The sequence below is a fragment of the Agelaius phoeniceus genome, chromosome 5, assembly GCF_051311805.1.
Source record: "Agelaius phoeniceus isolate bAgePho1 chromosome 5, bAgePho1.hap1, whole genome shotgun sequence".
NCBI lineage: Eukaryota > Metazoa > Chordata > Aves > Passeriformes > Icteridae > Agelaius > Agelaius phoeniceus.
This window is the reverse complement of record NC_135269.1, coordinates 8,820,166-8,839,626: the sequence shown is the minus strand read 5'-3', so window position 1 is coordinate 8,839,626 and position 19,461 is coordinate 8,820,166. Positions and strand designations below refer to the sequence as shown.

The following is a 19,461-nucleotide window of genomic DNA, read 5'->3' as shown; positions in this document are numbered from 1 at the left end:
AATAAACAATCACACCCTGTTTTCTCACCCTTACAGCACAGAGGATTGTCCTTTGCAGGAGAGAGTATGGATAGCAGGGGCAACATGAGGAAGCCAGGCTGGAGCTGGTGGGGAAAGGGAAATTGCCATATGACAAGCTTTAAATGGCTTCACCCCAAGCCAGCAATATGAAACATGCTCCCATCCACTTGCCTTACCTATAGGTGTCCCAGAAATGCAATCAGAAATATTCAGGGAGACCCAGGATCTGTTGGGCACTTGCTGATGGGTTTACACTGGTAGACTTGGGCACTGCCTTTGAGGGACAGCTTGTCCCTCTAAGCAACACCTGCAGTGAGACCCTGGGACAAACCCAGAGGTATTCAGGGAGGAGCCTTGCTGGGGGTTTGCTTGTGGACCATGCATCCAGCTCTTTACAGGAAATTTGGCACTCACCCAAGCTTTTTTCCTCCAGTGTGTTTAAATTGGTTAGAGCTATGTTTAGCATTCCAGAGGCTGTTAGGAGCAGTCCATGAGGAGCTTTGCTGATTGCCTGAGAGGCAGAGGTGTAGCTTGTTGGATTCTGCAGATCAGCTGGCAGTTCATTGAGCTGTTTAAGTGTGGACTCATCAAAGCTAACCTGCATTGTGGTGTGTGGCCCAGTGACAGTGACAGTAATTTAAAGGAAGCTGTGAAGGCAGCATGCCCTGACTGCTGGCTCAGAGATATCAGAGGGGGAAGAAGATGCTGCTCCACTGTGCCAGAGAAAAGGTGCAAAAGGACTGTTGGTTTCTCTGGGAGTGGATTTACTTGGGGTGCAGGGAGGACTTGACCCTTGGTCCCACTACTTGTCTGCAGCCCTTTTGTCATACCTCAGATACCACTTACTCACCAAACTCCACCCATGGCTGCTTTCCGAGAGCCTGTGGTGAGCACTGAGCACAAACTGCTGCAAGTGCACACAGCAACATCACCAGCCATGGCTAAACCCTGGCTGTGCTGTGGGGCTGCTGTGCAAACCAGGGGTGCTGAATGGCACCTCAAGGCTCTCGGCTCCAGCCCTGTCCTGCCTGCCCCTCCAGACACACAAATCCAAGGGGAAAGCAGTCCCAGGTCCTTCACATGAAGGGTATGTCCATCCATGAACTGCTGCCTGGCTTGGGTGGTCATGTACTGTGAGATCACTGCCTGGACCAGAACCATTTTGGCCTTGTGTTTGGTTTTGTATCTACCTTGACACACTGCTGTTATTTTTACCTTCTTAAGTCTATCTAATTCTGGCTGAGAATACCAGAAACTGTCCCTCACCTGTCTCAAATGCAGTTTCTCAGCAATTCCAGTAAAGGACAGGCAGATCTACTTCTGTTTTTTCCAGTGTAGGTTGCTGTGTCCCCATGGAGATGACAGCCTGCCCACAGCAGGGCTTTCTTTTTATTTTAGGGTGTTCTTTTAATGTTTGGGTTTGGGTTTTTTTTGGTTGGTTGATTGGGGGTTTTGTGTGGTTCATTTTGTTTTGTTCTTTTGGGATTTTTGTTGTTCTTGATGCCCTCACTAAATCATTAATCTGTGCTTGTCTTTGACTTTGTCCTCCTGCAACTGATTTTGTACTCAGCTCATGTGAGCTGCCCTTGCTATTCATTGGGAAGGAGTGACACTCACTGGCCAGAGGATATAGTGCCATAAATTAAATGAATTTAAAGGGTCCTTTGAATGGTTTTAGTGTGTGATTTCGAAATGGGGAAAAAAAAAAAAAAAAAAAAGAGAATCTCAATGCATAAAACGAGGAGAGGAGGTTGTGGAACTCATAAACCATGAGAGCATGGCTGAGATGTGTCCTGAGCTAAAGGTGCTGTTGTTACCCTTCTATGATAATAAGATGTATTATCTGGATCCCTTTTCTCTTATATTGTGGATCAGGATAGGTAAATATTGAAGAAATGCAAGCTTGATTCAGAGATAATTGTACATGTACAGATCTAACCACTACTTAGGAAATCTAAAAAAGTATATTAATGATGGCCCTAATCTTCTCAAATCTCCACCTGTGGTTAAATAGGGTCAGAGTCCTTCCAGAGCCAGATGAAAGGAAGTAGGACCTTTTGTTTTTATAACTTCAATCCAGTTTTAGGCTTGAAGAGGTCAGCTGTTGTCTATGTGGCAGCTGAGAAACAACTGTCCCTCCTTGCCTGTGTTAGCACATACTTCCAATTTCCTCGCAGTGTGTGAATGATCAGATCAAACATACCAAAGAATTGTTTCCAGTGTCCAGTGTTCCTGGGGTTCCTAAGGCAGTCTAAAACTCTGAGGCACTCTAAAAAGAGAAAAAGGAAAGCTGAAGGCCTCCATAGATATCAACATTGTCCCATTTTCCCTGGTTCTAGCTGTGGTTTGAATGTGCTGCATAAAGAATATTGGCTCAGCCTACCCTCTGAGGTAACAAGGCCAACAGGTTTTGGGGGTTTTCCATATCCAAGTAGCTCTTTGCAGTAGATTTTCTATCCTGTATCTGTGTTGTGAGAACTTTGTCTCTCTAGATATATAGATTATATACATATGAAGTGCATCTGTGAGTAAATAAGTGGAACAGGCTGCCCAGGGAAGTGGTGGGATCACCATCCTTGGAAGTATTTGAAAAATGTGTAGATGGGACACTCAGGGATTTGTGGCAGACCTGGGATTGTGGGGTTGATGTTTTGACTCAGTTTGAGGCCTTTTGAGGCCTTTTCCAAGCTAAATGATTCAGGGATTCTGTTTCATGTGCTCCTTTATATCTGTGTGGATACATGACTGCTGAGCCCCCGGCCTTAGTTGGAAAAGCTCCTGGGGAAAGGCCAAAAGCACAGCATGGGCTGTGAGAAGAGAGGGAAAAGCAAGAGTGAGAAACAACCTCTGAGCACAGAGGTGAGAGAAGCAGGAGAAGGGGGATGAGGTGCTGCAGGTCCCAGAGCAGAAATTCCCTACAGCCCCTGGGGAAGGTTTATCCTGAAGGACTGCAGCTCATGGAAGGGCCCACAATGAGCAGGGGAGCAGTGTGAGGAGAAGGAGGAGGAGGAGGAGGATGGAAAAGAGGCAGAGACAAAGTGTTGTAGTCTGACCACAACCCCCTGCATTCCCTACCCCTCTTTGCTGCTTGGGCATGAGTGAGGGAGGGAGGCACAGGAGCTGGGAATTAGGGGAAGGGAGGTCAGGGGGACATGTTTTAGTCTTCTTCCCCATGCTTTGTGTAGGATTGAGGTTTGTTCCTGTCAAGTTTTAGGAGATTCCTGTATGTCTGCTCTGTAGCCTGTGCAGGCACCACTAACCAGGGGCTCTGTCCTCAAGCTTAGTGACCAAACTCCTGGGCTTGTGTCAGCTGTGGGCTTGAGGTGCATTTCATCTCTTCTTCTGGAGCACTGATAAAAGTGTCCACTGGGGCAAGACCGTAGATAAACTCCAAAGGAATTAATCTTGTCACTGGTCTCTAGGTTGTACAAGAGTTTTTCCCCTTCCTGATAAGCTTTTCCACCTCTAATTTTCATGTAAAAGCTACCAAAACCCACTGAGTGTAGTTTGTGTCTCTGTTAAGTTGTACAGCAATCAGTGAAACATGAAACATTCACTATGACAACCTTCCCTGAGAAATATACTTGATAATTGATCTTTACCTATTGATTTACTGTGTTCAGCCTTCCTGTCATTTTTATTCCGTGTTTCTGAAAGCTGAATGAAAGCAAAATGGTGATACTCATTTAAGTAGGTATAATAGACTGATTAAACACAAAGTATTTGTGATAAAAAAGTTATGTGAATGAGACAGAGAAAAACCTAGATCTAGATTTACAGTTCAACTTGATAAGTCATGAAACACTGTTTTCTTTTTACAGGTTTCTCCTGGTGCTGATTTGTTTAATATTCAGTGTACTGTCTACTATAGAGCATTATTCTGAATTTGCCATTGGAACACTTTTCTGGATGGTAAGTGAACTTTTTTGGGGAAGGGCTGATCAGTTTGGCTAAACCTGAATTGCTTTTGGTGAGCAAGGGAGATAACTGTTAAAAATCCTCATGCAGAGCATGCTAGTAGGACATTTAAAAGAGTGCCTGCTTTCATTAAAGAAAGGTCACAGTTTAATTGGGATGCTTATTTTCTAGATCCTTGAACTATGAGGACACTTGTTAGATTACCAGTTTTTATGAACTTGCTTTTCCCAAAGTAAATCTCTTATGGTGTTCATCAGTCTTAGGCAGCATGAAACAGGATTTTCTATAGGAATGAATTTTTAAAGTGTGTATTTTCTAAGTCTTATGGTAAAAATTTGGCCAAGAACATTGCTTTTCAGAGGCAGGTGATGGCTTTTCTGTCAGTCTGGTTTGCTGCTCTACAGAACAGGAAGGAAGAGCTCCTATCACACTGCTGTCACCAGTGATTTGGATTTGAAGTTGGTGCTTGCTTGGTAGGAATCAAAAGTACAAATAACTTGCATGAGGACACTAGACAATGTCCTCCCTCCTGTGTTCCCCTTCTGTGTCCTCCCCTTCTGTGTTCCCCACTTTAGGGAGTGAAAAATGGAGATTAAACATCCTTGATAAAAATGGAGTAAATAACTTTCAAACTGTTCCTTGCAATATCTGTATTTTAGCCACTCAAATCCTCTGATCTCAGTGTGTGATGATCTCAGTATTCTTATTATTGGTTCCTTTTGCCAAATGCTGAATTTTAATGTGATAGAATTTGCTTTTCCATCTGGTTTGAAAATAAAAATCAGTTACTTCTTTGTTTTCCTATGGCTTAGGCTACATTAGCATGTGCAGCTTTTGCGTGCAGTTGACTGAGGAGTCATTAAATTCTGGAGTTATTCTGAGGTCTTGATTAAATTTAATCCTGTAGCAAATGTTGCTTGGCCTTTAAGCCACAACTCCCTGTCAAGCAAAGTGCGGTGTTCTGCCAGTCATGTGTGGTCCTCTCCTGCTCCCTGAGATGTGGTGACTGCAGGTCAGGACAGGCACTGCTGGGAGCAGTGATCCTGGCTCTGCTGAGTGTTTCTGTGCAGATGGAATATGCCTGTCCAGGTGTCACAGACATATTTTATGAAAAAATCCTTTCCTTAGGATCTTTTCTCCTGAGAAGCTGAGAGGTCTCAGGAACAAAATGTAAACAATGGTTATCTGCTGCTGTGGAATGCAACAGGTGCATCTGTGATTGGTCTCATGTGGTTGTTTCTAATTAATGGCCAGTCACAGTCCAGCTGTCTCGGACTCTCTGGTCAGTCACAAGATTTTATTATCATTCCTTTCTATTCCTTGCTAGCCTTCTGATGAAATCCTTTCTTCCATTCTTTTAGCATAGTTTTAGTATAATATATATATCATAAAATAATAAATCAGCCTTCTGAAACATGGAGTCAAGATTCTCATCTCTTCCCTCATCATGGGACCCCTGTAAATACCACCACATCAGACACATTTTTGGACAGAGAGTAACGAGATGGAGACAGATGTGTGGCTCTCAGAGTGCCCACATAGCACTGCCATGCTATGAATCATGCCAAATGAATCATGCACAGTGAGTGGAACAATTCTTGGCCTCCTTGTGTCACAGCCTTACCCTGGGGATGCCTCTCTGGAGTTTTTCCTCCTGCTGTTTCCATAGTTTCCTTCCTAGAAATGGCCAGTACACAGGGTAGCTGTTCTGCTGGCTACTGTAGAGTCACTTGCCTAGAACGCATTTGTCTTAAAACTTGGTTTGGTCTGAAATGAATTCACTTCAATTACAGAAGATTGTTTTTAGAGCTAATTAAATCAGTTCTTTTTCATAGAGTTGGGAGGCTTCTTGCTGCCAGGAGTTAAATGGTTGGACTCCTGCTTGGAGCACATCTTCCAACCTTTACCTGAAGGAATTTCTAGCTGGCTCTTCCTTTTGAGCCAGGAAAGTGTTCACCCCACAGAAGTGTGGAAATTGCTGTTCTCTTTAGTCCTGGGAGGATCATTACACTGATGTACTTCATACCACCGCTGACTGTTCATAAAACTAGAGTTTTATCTCCCCAAGTGCATTCTGCCTTGTCTCTGCCAAAGCATCTAGTGGATCAAGTTCAAAGTGAAATTGATTTGTTTCTCTCCTGAGTGAAGGACCCTGTGATTCTTTGTATAGCCCTCAGCAGCAAATAAATACTGGCATGTGATGTTTGTAGTATTTCCCCACTTGTGAGAAAACTGCTTTTCATTAAATGCAGGTAGATTAACAGTTGGGAAGGATCAATGTCAAAAATGTCCTGTTGCAAGTTGCTAAGGCCTGACAAGAGGGATAGGACTTGGTACTTGAAGACATGGAAATGTTTTTGTATTTTCATAGGGAGGGTGAGATGGTGTGCCAAGTACAATTTTGGGTAATATGAGTCACTGGAGTAGAGATGAGACATTGGTAACAGATGTAGCACTAGATGTGTCCTAAGACACCAGAGCCTGGTGTTTCAAAGATGTCATTATGTTCATGTTCTCAAGACATCTGGATGGTCCAAGAGAATTTCTTGTCAGGTGTGAAACCAATTCAGACAAGCTCTATGAATATACCAAGGAGGGAATGTCAGAGTGTTTGTAGCTAGAATAGAAAAAGGGGACTGAAGAAGCAGTTCCTGGAACTAAGAGTAAAAAAAGCCCCAAATGTTTACTCTCCTCCCATTTCCTATGCATATGTTCTCAAGTCTCTAACAATTCAAGTGAATTCTGGAGGAAAGGATGTGACTTTTAGCCCAGTGTGAAGGCCAATCTCTTGTCTTTGAGATGACTGCAAAGATTGCATAGCCACAGGTTCAGGTACAGGCTGATGCTGAGCCTCCCCTCTGCCATGGTTGTTTTATTTGATGCTCTTGCTTGGGTTCAAAGGAAATGTCTGTTATTTGTACTTACAAACAGAAGACAACAGAAGACAAATTTCCATCTGATCCTCACTGGTAAAATCAGTTTACTTCTACAATAGTAGGATTGGTGAAATTGCTTGTCTTGAACTTGAAATGTTGTTGTTTGAAGGATGTTTTTGTTCTCATGCTACCAAATATTTTGTGTGTTCCCTGTCACTCTTGGGAGAGTTCTTCCCAGCTCTGACATACTCTAATTTAATTCTTTCATGTATACACGTTGTATAAGATTTGTTAATTCCTGATTGGGTTTTTTTCCCTCTGCTGAGTATTTAGTAGCCAGCATTTGAGGGAAGTGACAGTGGCATTGGCACAATGGTTTGTATTGGTAAACACCAGTAAAATGGGTAATGAAGAACACAGCTCTTTCTGAATCTTTTATACTTGCAGAGAGAAGCCTGGAGTTTCCAATACTGTTAAAAATGGATCACAATGGCAGTGTGCATGCTATTGAACAATGTACAAAGCCTAAATGCATGCAGCATTGGTTTTTGTTCAGATTGTGCCTGTAGTGTGGCATGAAAATGAATCTGTAGCTTTTCCAGCCTTGCTTGGTCCTGTATCTGCACCAGAGGAAGATTTCTCACTGGTCTATCCAGCAGTACTTAGGAGATGATGCATTAAAAAGTTCTTGTGCAGTGTGTGGGGAAACAAGTGCAGTGGAACAAGGCAGAGTTGTGAATAAAGTATTTGCAACACTCAAGATGATCCTGAGTTACCTTCCCAGTTTACCCAGGTTTAGGTAGCATTTTATCCTCCCATTTTGTCTCAAGTTGTAATTCTCTAATAATACAGTTATAATTTTATCTGATTCTATGATTTTTCTGTTGAAAAAGTGTTTCTAAAAATTGCCAAGGCCTCTTGATCAGGCTTTTGCCTCTCCAGCAAGAGGCTGTAATGTTTTCTTGATGATCTAGTAGTTTGTGTGTCAGTTTTGGTTTGTAAATGGCATCTAGATCTTTCAGGATATGGAATGAAAAAATAAACTATAAAATGGGCCAGGTGTACCTCCTTTGAGGCTTAATCTGTTTTCATGGTTAGAGGTCATATATTTTTCTACCAGGAGAGGTCACCATGGTAGTTTCTAAAAGACCGATTTTTATTTTTATTTAATTGCAAAAGACCTTGCAAAAAGAGAGCTTCTTAGCTTGTGGGACAACTTGCACTAACTGTGCCAGTCTAAAAACAACAAAAAAATATTATTTTCATCATACATATGATGTTTTTACACACTGTAACAGCACAATAAACATACAATTTGTATAATGATAGTGTTACAGGAGTAAGGGAAAAGTTTTGTCTGATTTAGTATTTTGATGTCAATTACTTTTTAAATTTAAGAATACTGAGTGTATTCTTAACTTGGAGAAAATAGACTGGTTTTGCTATAAATCATCTTGATTCAACTGATGAGTCCAGGCCCTGTGGTACCTCCCTTTTGGAGACAGACTTTATGCATCTGCTTTCCTCTGGAAAAGGAAAAATGGAAGACCCAATATACAGAAGAATTTCCTTTCTTTGCTGGAAAAAGCACTGGCATCTCTCCCAAACACATGAACACCTGTAGTTCACTGCCCCAGAGGGTACACAATTCCCTCAGAGACTCTCTTTTCAGAGTCCTCACTTGTTGCCTCTATTGTCAGTCCTTACTGCCCTCTTGGTTGCTGGAGATTCTCATGTAGTGACTGCATTTAGTGTGGATTAGCACTCCCATGCTTGCAGATTCTGTTGGAGCAAAGGCTGAGATGTGAAATCAGAGGTTCTCACACCAGCTGGTGCCCAAGTTTTTTCAGGCCAGAAACTCACCTTGTGGCTGTGTTTAGGAGGAGGATCTTGTGGAAGATTTTTGGCTGCAGATGGGTCCTTGTTGTTTCGTGGCTGTGCCAAAGTCACTGCTCAGGTTTGGGTTTATATGATTTCCTTCTGCATCACATGCCATGAACACACACATCTTCCTGCTCTAAATATGAGCAAGGCTGCCCAAAGTACTCAAACTTCAGAGTGCCAAATGATAATTAACTTAAGCCACCTAAGGCATGTCACTGTTAAACTGCTGTGGTTCTGAACTGGACATCAGGGAGGCTTTTTCTCTTTTCTCTTTCTCTTCCTCCACTGAGGACTTCCTGTCTGCAGTGCAGGAGCTCTTCTGTTGCTTTTTGTTTGTCTCTGGTTTTGCCCCATTTCCCATCTAAGCTGTGTAGCTGTTGGGTCAGCTCCAGGCTGTAGCAGAGGAGAAACAAGCCTGCAAGAAGCTTAATTGAGTAGTCTCTGTGATTTATGGTGAATGTATTCTAATAGGTTTGAGGTTGTTTTATCCATCCCATCAAAGCAGTCAGCATTAGAAAGTAAAAAAGGTGGCATTTTTACCTATTTCCTCTGTGCCAGTTTATAATTCTAAATGTGGTCTTTGCCATATTGCTTGAACACTTAGGGCCTTCCCCAGGTGTGTTTGATAAGGTGACCATTGGACAGTGCAATACATGTAGTTCACAGGTGCTCTTCCTGCTGGCCCCACCTCACTGTTTCTTACATCTGATAATGGACTTCTTACAGGGTATCCCATAATAATTCATGGCATTTTGTGGTCTTTGTGCAGTGTACATTCCCTGGGTGACAGCAGGTGTTCATGAGGTGTCCAGTCCCATAAAGGCACTGACAGCCAGACTGCCTCAGGAGAAAATACATTAATTTCTGTATACTGTGGTAGAGCCAGACCCTTGAGTGCAGAATACACATGAATAAAAAGAAACTTATGGCTCATAAGCATTTCCTGTATTCTTTTACTCCTGTAAACTTCTGAGAGAGAAAGCATGGAAGAAAAATCCCTGTTTCTTTCTGAGCTTCTTGTTGGAAGATGAAAAAATAAATTGGGAATATTATATTATAACAGTACAAAGCATTATTAAAATAGAGATGGAATATTTTTCATACATAAAACATATTAGGAAAAAAAAAACTGAGTCCACAAGTCTTTCAACACATTGTATAAGCTCAAGTTGTCTGCTGAGTGATCTTGCTGAGTTGCCATTGTTTTTCTGGAATCAAATGCAACTCTCAAGCTTCTCAGTGTGAATTATAATTCAGTTATTCCTGTGGGTTATATTACCTTGTGCCTAATGCACCACAGAACACACTCAATGATTGCTGTGTGCTTTTCAAATGTCTGAAATAGAAATCCATCTGCAGTAAGTAAGGCTGATTAACAAAGCCAATTAACAAAGAGCCAACTCGTAATTCCCTTAGTCAAGTTTGACTCACTGGAGCTCAGTGGAGTTCTCCGTGCAAAGGGGTTTTAGGATGAGGCCAAGTGACCTGGGAAACATTTCTTGGGAGTGAGGGGAAGGTGGAGAGACGCATGCAGGATTTTTTCAGTTCCCCTCCTCAAAATACTGACACCCTCCCAAATCAAAAGGTTAAAAAACATGGAAGTAATGATTTAAAATTCTGAAGTGCATCTTCACATTGGATTGATTCCACTCCAGGAGCAAAGCTAAACCCTTCACCACCTACCAGAGGTGGTCCCTTCAGGGATGTGCTTGGGGGAGCTGGAAGGTTTCTGTGGATCTACAGAGAAATTAGAATTTTGGGCACTAACTTACTGAATCTTAATAATTCTCTATATGATTATGTACCTTAGTGGTATCTTTCAGAATGAAGCAATTGAGTAAAGAGTTCTTGTCAAAAATAGCTGATTTTCTTTGGAGAAAAATTGTTACCTGCTTAATTAGAATGAAAAAATAACTCTTCCTCTGTAACTCACCCATCTCACTTGAATGTGGCTGTCACGGGGGGAGCACCTTGTGCTTCCCTCAGGAGTGTACAGCTTCATTCCATGCAGGAAACAGCAAACAGCAATAAAATGAAATGAAAAACAAGCATAGTCCTGGTAGGAAGTCAGCAAATTCAGCATATTTGTCAGGTGTGCATGGAAGTGTAGTTTTAATGAAAAGTTAAATCCACTTGTATCCAAACAACAGCCTTTGAGTGCATTGGTTTCACCTAAAAGTTGGAAGTGTGAGAAAGTTAATGGTACTATAGGACACTTAGCAGCATTTGGCGTTTTTTCTTCTGTATATTGGGTATTCTATTTTCACATAGGACATCTCTCATCTTTGCAAAAGCCAGCATGATGGTAGAAAAGAAACATTCTCAGTATCAGTAGGTTTTCATGGCATTTGAGTAGCTGTTAAACTGAACAGGTCACTAAATGGACATTTTCAACTGTAAGGACTGGCAAACCTTGAAGACAGGTTATCAGATTAAATTTGGGACATAAGTACACGTGTGCAAACATTTGGACTATTAAACCTTTATGCCTCTTTCTGAGGCTTCATTGTCTGGAGCTGCCATTCCTTGATTGAATCTCCGTGAGAACACACTATTCATTTAGCCATCCCACTTCCTCCTTTTACCCCAGCACCTAAATATTCCAATAAAAAAAGTGAAGAGAGCCTTGTGTGTGCTCTCCACCTAAAACACAGCTGCAGCTGAGAAAATACCCTTCTTTTTTATGTGTGCACTTTAATCACTCCAGCGAACTTCCCTCTCCTGCTTCCCCAGTGCAGTTATCCATAACCAAACTGGGATAAATTATAAATTCCAGGCTATATATTTAATTTACACACACACACACACACATGCCTGTGTAAAAGTGTTGGGTTTCTGTGTTAATGCAGGCATTTTTTAATTTGGTCATCAATGACATTCTTGGATAAAAAGTTGATGGCTTTTCCACAAGGGTTTTTTATTTGATTGATTGAATTAGATACAGGGGGAAGTTATTTGTATAAATATTTCCCTTTAAGCTTATTTTTGCATATTTTTCATTAAATTAATAGAATGAAATTATACTAAAAATAGCATAAACACGACCATGTATTATTTTATTATCAATTTGGTGGAGGGATGGAAGATTTATGTTGTGGATAGACTTCAGAAAAGTAAAAAAAAATTTCAAAGATGAAATTAATTTAAGGGCAAGCACTATTCTAGTCCTTATGTGCATTAAGTCTTTTCCCCAGACAAGAGGGAGTAATGGAATTCTACTACTGACTTTAGCAGAGGTGTTAGATAGCACAGACCTAGTTTAAAATCTGTAATTAAATTCATTTTTTGGTATTCCTGTGGCAATTTGAGTTGCCACGATCAAAACAGGAAGAGACTGTGACATGTGAGTGTGAAGAATCAACTATGATATGGATCTCATTTTTATGAATAATGGTTTGTTCCTACTCATTATTTTTGGTTTCGGTTTCATTAGAGGAGTTCATCTCTGGCTTTCTGTTGATGCCAAGCTGCTTTCCAGGTCTATTAAATCTGCTCAGAATCCTTCATCATGCATTTCTTCCTTGACCACTTCCAGGAGAAGGGGAAAAACACTGCTGAGAGCCAAAATCAAAAGGGTTTGTGGATTGCTTGCGAGTGTAATCCCATTTTGAAAGCAAGGGTTCTGGAAAATTGCAGAAGGCTGGAGAACGATCTCAAACTGACACACGGATGTAAATTTCATTTGCAGATTGTTCCTGCTGATTTTGTTCTGGTTCATATTTTGTCCACAAGTTCTCACCATCATTTGTTACCATTATAGTGAGAATTAATACTTTTTTCTGACTTTACAGAAAATTGCTGGGTTTGTTTTTTTTCCTTTTACCAGAAGGTAAATGTGAGGCAATAAATTTAAGGCTCTGAAAAGTGTTTATGTGTAGAAGAGGAAAAGGAGGGAGGTTAGGGCATTCTTTTGAAGGTGAATTTAGTGAGGTGAAGATTGATCAGCCTTGGCAACTCTGGAAATGGATTGCTCCTATCTTGCATTAGGAGTACACACAACAAGAGTGTAAATGTCACAATCTTCCTTGTTTTTTTGAGGGACCACCTGCAGACCTGTGATGTTTTTCCAGTTTCCATGCTTTTTTGGTCTTTGGCCTGTCTGAGGCTGCCAACAAATGTGTTAATGGCTGTGGTTTTGGTAATGTGGACACCTGTCCAGGACAAAATGAACTGTGATTAGTAATTAATGTCAAATTTGTTGAAGATGTAACTTCCTCTTTTTCCTCCTTTCTGTCAACAATTTATTTTTCCTTTCCATGGACTGTGCAACCTTGTTGACTTCATCAGGGTTTTCTGGATATAACCAAGATGGGTTCTGATAATAAAATACCCTCAGGCCAGATGTAGTTTTAATTTAGCTTTTTAAAGTGCCCTCAGAAGATAATCAGGGAAATTCTAAGAAGTTTTTGCTTCCTTGGCACTTCTCTGATTGATCCTTTCTATGCAGCTTTTCACCACAAGGAATTGTAACATACAGGTCCATGAAAATGATTCTTGCCCTGTCATAAACAGTGCTCTGCTTCCTTTAGTGGAACTTAGAGATTCCTAAGGAGAAAAACAAAATGCTAGAGTGATGATACCAACAACCTTCTAAAAATGTAGATAATTTAATAAGTGAGAGAGTATCTTGCAAGATTCCAGAAATGCAATTCTTTTCCTTTGCAGATTGTTCTTACAATTTGATTTGACTATTATACTTGAATAAATATTTCTATTTAGACTGTAGACAGGATACAAAATTAAAATTACTTATAGATGCTCTTGATAATACATACACTAAAAAATGAAACTTGGGTAGTTAATTTGCTGTGTATTTTCTTGTGCTTCTCCCTCAAAAATGGCTGTAAGCTTTCTTAGTTTTGTACTAACCCTTGGTTTATTCAGGCTGAAAGTGCCATGCAAAAAAGAGAAGACTGTGCATATTTTCTTAGTTCTCATTCCAGGCAAAACAAGGAGGCAGACGTGAACACAGAAATGTTAACCTAACTTTGTTAAAAATCAAAATTAACATGAATTTTTGTGTATTAGTGTAGAGTTTTTTCTTATATTTTTTTTCAGCTTTGAAATATTTTGGCCTCTCTTGAGCCATAGAATGTCAGTTTTAAAATCAAGTTGGTATTGTCATTCAGTGAAAGTTGTGATTTAAGTGTGTTTTGCTTGTTGGGGGTGCTTTAGAATCCCCCAGGTGCAGATTGAGAGCACGTTCAAGTTAAAATGCAAACATTTTCCAAAGCTGTAACTCATGCAGTAGGTGTTTGGTGACTCTGAATTACTGGGTACAGTTTGGGTTGGAACAAATCCTAGAAGCTGTGCTTGTGTTGTGCTACCACACTGCAACAGAGAGGAAAACAAGGAAGGGGGGAACAAAGATCTCAGTGAATCTGCCCACATTTTGATCTTCAGTAATCTGCTTTCTTTAGAAGTATTTCAAAGTACACCCATCCTTGGTCATGCACGAGTGCTTCACAATGCAGTGCTGAAGAGGGGAGAGCAGTATTAAAATATTGATAATTAATTTATTTACATGTTGGATATACAGCTCACCTCTGTCACCAATCCTTATGGGTGATTTTATCTTCCCAGATATCAACTGGGAATATCACACAGAGGACTCAAACAGGTCCAGGAGATTTCTGAGCATGTTGAAGAGAACTTCCTGGCACAGGTGGTCAAATAGGAAAGGTGTCCTCCTAGATTTGTTGTTTATGAGGGACCTGTGGGCAAAGTGATGGCTGGTGGTTGTGTCTTGGTCATGGTGACCTTGAAGGAGCCCAGTTTCAAAAGCTGGTGATAGAAGAGACTCTGTCAGCAAAATTTGGATCCTGGATGTATGGAGAGCAGTAGAGGCTGGTTAGTAAAGTCTCTTGGGAACCTGCTCTTGGAGTTACTGGGGACTCTGAGTGCTGGTCCCCTTCTCAAGGCCATCTCCTAAGAGCACAGGAACAGGCAATTCCAAAGGGTTGGAAGCCAAGCGAAGCTGGCCAGAAGACCATCTTGGCTGAGCGGGGATCTTCTAGGGGGGCTGGGTGACATGGGAAGATATTCTGTCCCCAAGGTAGGGGGAAAATTAGTGCAGCCAAAGCTCAGCTGGAGTCCAAGCAGGCCAGCACTGGCAAAGACATTAAAAGGGGCTTTTAAAAATATGTTCATAGCAAAAGGGGAATCAGAAATAGCATTGGGCCATGGCTTCATGAGATTGGTCACCCCAAAATAGCCACATAGACAAAGTAGACATATAATGTCCTCTTCACTTCTGCCTTCAACGATGATGGGCCCTGGGAAGTCTGGAGTTCTGTTGGAAAACTATGACTGTTGGGGGATGATAAAATCTCAGTCCACCCTGAGTTTGTTTGAGGCTTGCTGCTACAGCTGGATGTGCATAAATCATGGGGCTTGGTGGGATTCATCCCAGGATACTGAAAGGCCTGGCAGATGTCATTGTGGGACCTCACTCAATTTTTTTTTTCAGTGGTTTTGAGAGTCTGGAGAGGTCCTAGTAAACTGAAAGCTAGCAAATATTGTCCCTGTTTTCAAGGGCAAGAAGGAAGTGCCTGGTGATTTCAGACCTGTCAGTCTCATTGCAGTGCCTGGTAAAATTATGGAGAAAGTTGTCTTGGGAGTTATTGAAAAACACTCAAGAGACAACACAGTCATTGGTTACAGCCAGCACAAGTTCATGGGGGAAAGTCCTGCTTGAACAACTCAAATCTTTCCATAGTTGACTAAGGAGAGTCAGAAAATGTGGTTGTTTTTTTTTTGGTTTTTTTTTTGGTTTTTTTTTTTTTTTTTTTTTTTTTTTTTTTTTTTTTTTTTTTAATTTCAGCAAAACTTTTGCTCCTGACACTGAATCCTTGTGGATAAATGCTCAGGCACACAGCTCAACAAGCCCATGGTACCCTGGATGAGCAGTTGGCTCAAAGAGTTGCAGCAAGCAGGGTCACACCAGCCTGGCACTCAGTCACTGGGGGGGACCCCAGGGCTCAACTTTGCAGCCAGTATGCTCTCCAGTATGTTTTTTAAGTGGTCAAGACTCAGAAATCAAATGCACATTAAGTTAGTTTGACAGCTGTACTGGATTGGGGAAGAGCTGTGAGCTCCTCCAGGGTACAGAGGCCTCACAGAAAGATCTGGATAGACCAGAGAGCTGGGCAATCACCAACTGTATGGAAATGCACAAAAGCAAGAGCTTTACTGTCCCCCTGAGATGAGCCTGTCTGGTTATACCTACAAGCTGTGGGACAAGAGGCTGGAGAGCAGCCCTGCCCAGAGAGATCTGGGGGTTTTGATGCAAGTTCAATGTCGGTCACCAGTGTGCCCTGGCAGCCAGAGGGGTCACCTGTGTCCTGGGGTGCACAGGGATGGAGGGAGGGGATTGCCCCCCCCTGCTCTGCACTGGTGCAGCCCCACCTGGAGTCCTGGGGGCAGTTTTGGTGTCTCAATAGAAGAAGGACATCAGAACATGAGAGCGTGTCCAGAGGAGGGCAACCCAGGTGGGGAAGGAAGTGTCAAAACAAAAGAAGAATAATGTTGTGGTTTTCCCTATGATATACTGATGGAATGGAGCTTAAACCATCTGTTTATTCATGCAAATCACATTCAGGAACTGATTATCTCTCCCTTTTATTTACTGCCTGGCATATACATGCAAAAAGTCAACAGATCAGGCTAAATCATTTTTATTGCATCATCTATCTCAACAAGCTCATTTGTATTAGTCCTGGGAATAAATTAGATGTGCAAGTTGTACTTATAATGAAAAAACTCAACTCTGATCTCTTCCCCCTTTTCACTGTGTTAGGAAATAGTTCTGGTGGTGTTTTTTGGTGCTGAGTACCTGGTCCGGCTGTGGTCTGCAGGCTGCAGGAGTAAATATGTTGGCTTCCAGGGGAGGATCCGGTTTGCCAGGAAGCCAATATCCATCATTGGTAAGTTTTCAACTCTTTTGCAACCCTCCTGCTTGTTGTAAATAAAAATGTCCATTTCTGCAGGGGCCTTGTTGCAGTTCTGAGCTACGTCTACCCCTCAAGCATTTATCGGCTTTGTGATTTCTCTCCTTTTGGGTTGCTAGAACACTTAAAATATATCTAAGGCAGACATCAACCTTAGAAAGGCAGGACTGTAAAGTGAAAAAAATGACTAAACCTTGGGTAATTGCAGGAAACTGACAAGATTTTGAACACAAAATCCTTGCTTGAGTACAAACAAATTCTTCATCTTCTTCTGGAGCTGGTCTGTTTTTGTGATGTAACCATGAGGCCCGTAAGGAATTGTTTTTACTCCTAATGTGTTCTTGATTTTCCTCTCAATTAATAAGTGTTTCTTAGGTTGGTATATTAGAGAAAGTGATAGTTTCACTGAACTGTGATTTCAAGGGGTTCTCTCTGCTGGTGTTTTGGTACTACCACAGCAAATATTCATGTTTGCATTGGAGCCCCTGGGGAAGACACAGTGGGTTTTGTTAAGAAAAGCTAAGAATGGCTATAGCTGGTTGTGAACTCAGTGTCAGTGCTTCATTTAAGCTTTGAAATTCCCCTAAGGATATAATAAATTGGAAATCAAGATTTGCTTTTCCACATCAAATGCAGCTGGAATAATGTCTGCACTGACAGAACAAGATAAACTTGGGAAATACCTTTGCTGGGAATGATAGAATCCTACTGACTCAGCCTATTACTTTCAAATCAATGAATAAAATACAAACACTGGAAAAAAAATTCAAGGATTAGAACAGAATGTAAAACATCTGTTTTATTTCTTCATTAATATGAAAGTCTTTATTTTAAATTTAGAAAAAAAAATCCACTAAAATTTCTTTGACAGCAGGGAGATTTCTTTTATGGGATTTTGTTCCTGCTAAAATTTGGATTAGTTCTTAGCAAGTTCAACATGGAAAATCCCAGGATGAGGCAGAAGGAATGTTCTGGGACACACAGGCTCAGTAAAAAGATGGGAGGTGGATTATGATGCAAAGGTATGGGAGAGGAACATTTAAAGAGATTGAAGGGAAATCAGCAGGGGCTGGAAATATGTGGTATTGAAAAGTGTCAGAGAAAGGGCAGGATATGCTGAAGGTCTAGGCTGTAAAATAAGGCTGTTTGGACCAATAAATTAGGATTAATAAGGGAAATCTAAGCACTGGAAACTGGAATGAAAACTAGAAACAGAGGAGAAGCAGAAATAGAAGAACATGTTTGGAGAAAAAGAAATAAAAAGAAATATCTCTAGCAGGAAGAATACTTTCAGAAAAGAAGAAAGTGCAAATGAAAAAATCTCTTTTACTCTCACTACTTGGTTGAACTCCTTTTCTAAACATCAGACTTTTTCACCTTTCACTCCATCTCTGTCTTCAGATGGAGATGTGTATGTCTGACAATTTAGTAAAGACATGATGCATCATTTGCTAAAGGGCAAAGGTCTGTGTTATGATGTGATGGGAAGAAGACCCACCCTAAATTCCAGTGTTTACAAACATGCGTTCACACACATACATGATAAAGGAACAGCATAAAAGAGTTTGCAGTCAGGCATTGAAAAGTTAAGATTAATCCCAAATGGAAGCTCTTTCTGTAGCCTCATCCCTCTCTTCATTCATTTTCATTTTCATTTTCATTTTCATTTTCATTTTCATTTTCATTTTCATTTTCACTTTCATACATGCACAATTAGTGGAGTACAGTATTTAAACTGACTGTGTGCTTTCCCTTGAGGAGGAATCCAGGTTTTACAGCAAAAATCAGACTGATACTGGAAATTAATTCCACTCAGAGAGTGAAGGATGCTGTTGGTTATAGAACTTCTGCAGTATTTGTTGCAGCAACTACATGGTTGTAAATGAGGCAGGAGAATGTTTAAAAGGAGAGGGAAAAAAAAACTTAACCTTGCTGAAGGAAACTGTTGTTGCTGCTCAGGTTGGATCCCATCCTGCCTCTTTCCCAGGCATCCCATGGAAAGTTGGTTAAAATCAGTTTTCACAAGTGGGCCTCATTTTCTGGATGTCCAAAGGAAGACTTTGAAGTTGGGTTGCAGAGGTTCTGAGCCCTCACTGCAAGTGAAGTCAGCTGCAAGTGAAGTCAGCAGGGCTGGAGTTTTGAAGTGCTCTATAATGTTAAGTGCTCTGAAGAATAAAGTGCTGCCTGTTTCAAACTGGCAAAGGAAGGTTTACCAACATTTTTCCTTGTTCTGCCTCCATTTTCTACCTGTTTATAACACTGTCCTTTAGTTTTCGGTTAGAATTTGAAAGGAGAGCATTTAGATGCTCTAAAGAGGTTCACCACAGAAATGCCTGTAAGGAAATTTAAAAAAAAAAAATCTTCTCAGAATAATGTTACAGCAAGGTTCGGTAATTAAAAGAAATGGACATGCTCACTGAACTGGGATGAGGGAAAATAAGGGATGTTGTCTCAATTGTAAACTCAGTCCATCATTTGCTTTGTATAAAGCTGGAACTGTGTAAACTGCAGAGTTGTGGAAACAAAACAAAACAAAAAAAGAACTCTGGAAACAATTATTTTTTCATACAAATAAAGACAGTATCACAAAGTAAACTAACAATTTTGATTTGTTTTAGCCAGCCTTTCTTCTGACAGTTCCATTAGGTTTGAAAGCTTGGCTTCACAGCTTTGATATAGCTTTCAAACCAAGTGTATGAGTGTATGTATGCATGACACTTCACTTCATGGATTTCATTATTGTGTCCTGAAAACCCTTGCATTTCCTCTTGGATCAGAAGCCTTGAGCCAAAATATGGGTTCATTTCTAGGGT

At 40.9% G+C, this 19,461-nt stretch overlaps 1 protein-coding gene across 1 annotated transcript in view; it reads left to right on the top strand.

Moving 5' to 3' along the window:
* Nucleotides 1-19,461, top strand: part of LOC129119948 (potassium voltage-gated channel subfamily KQT member 1-like) — a 409,925-nt gene that overhangs the window by 10,883 nt on the left and 379,581 nt on the right. The window contains exons 2-3 of the mRNA XM_054632193.2: nt 3,843-3,933; nt 16,498-16,624. Coding sequence (XP_054488168.2) covers nt 3,843-3,933; nt 16,498-16,624 — 218 coding nt within the window. The remainder of the gene's footprint in view (nt 1-3,842; nt 3,934-16,497; nt 16,625-19,461) is intronic.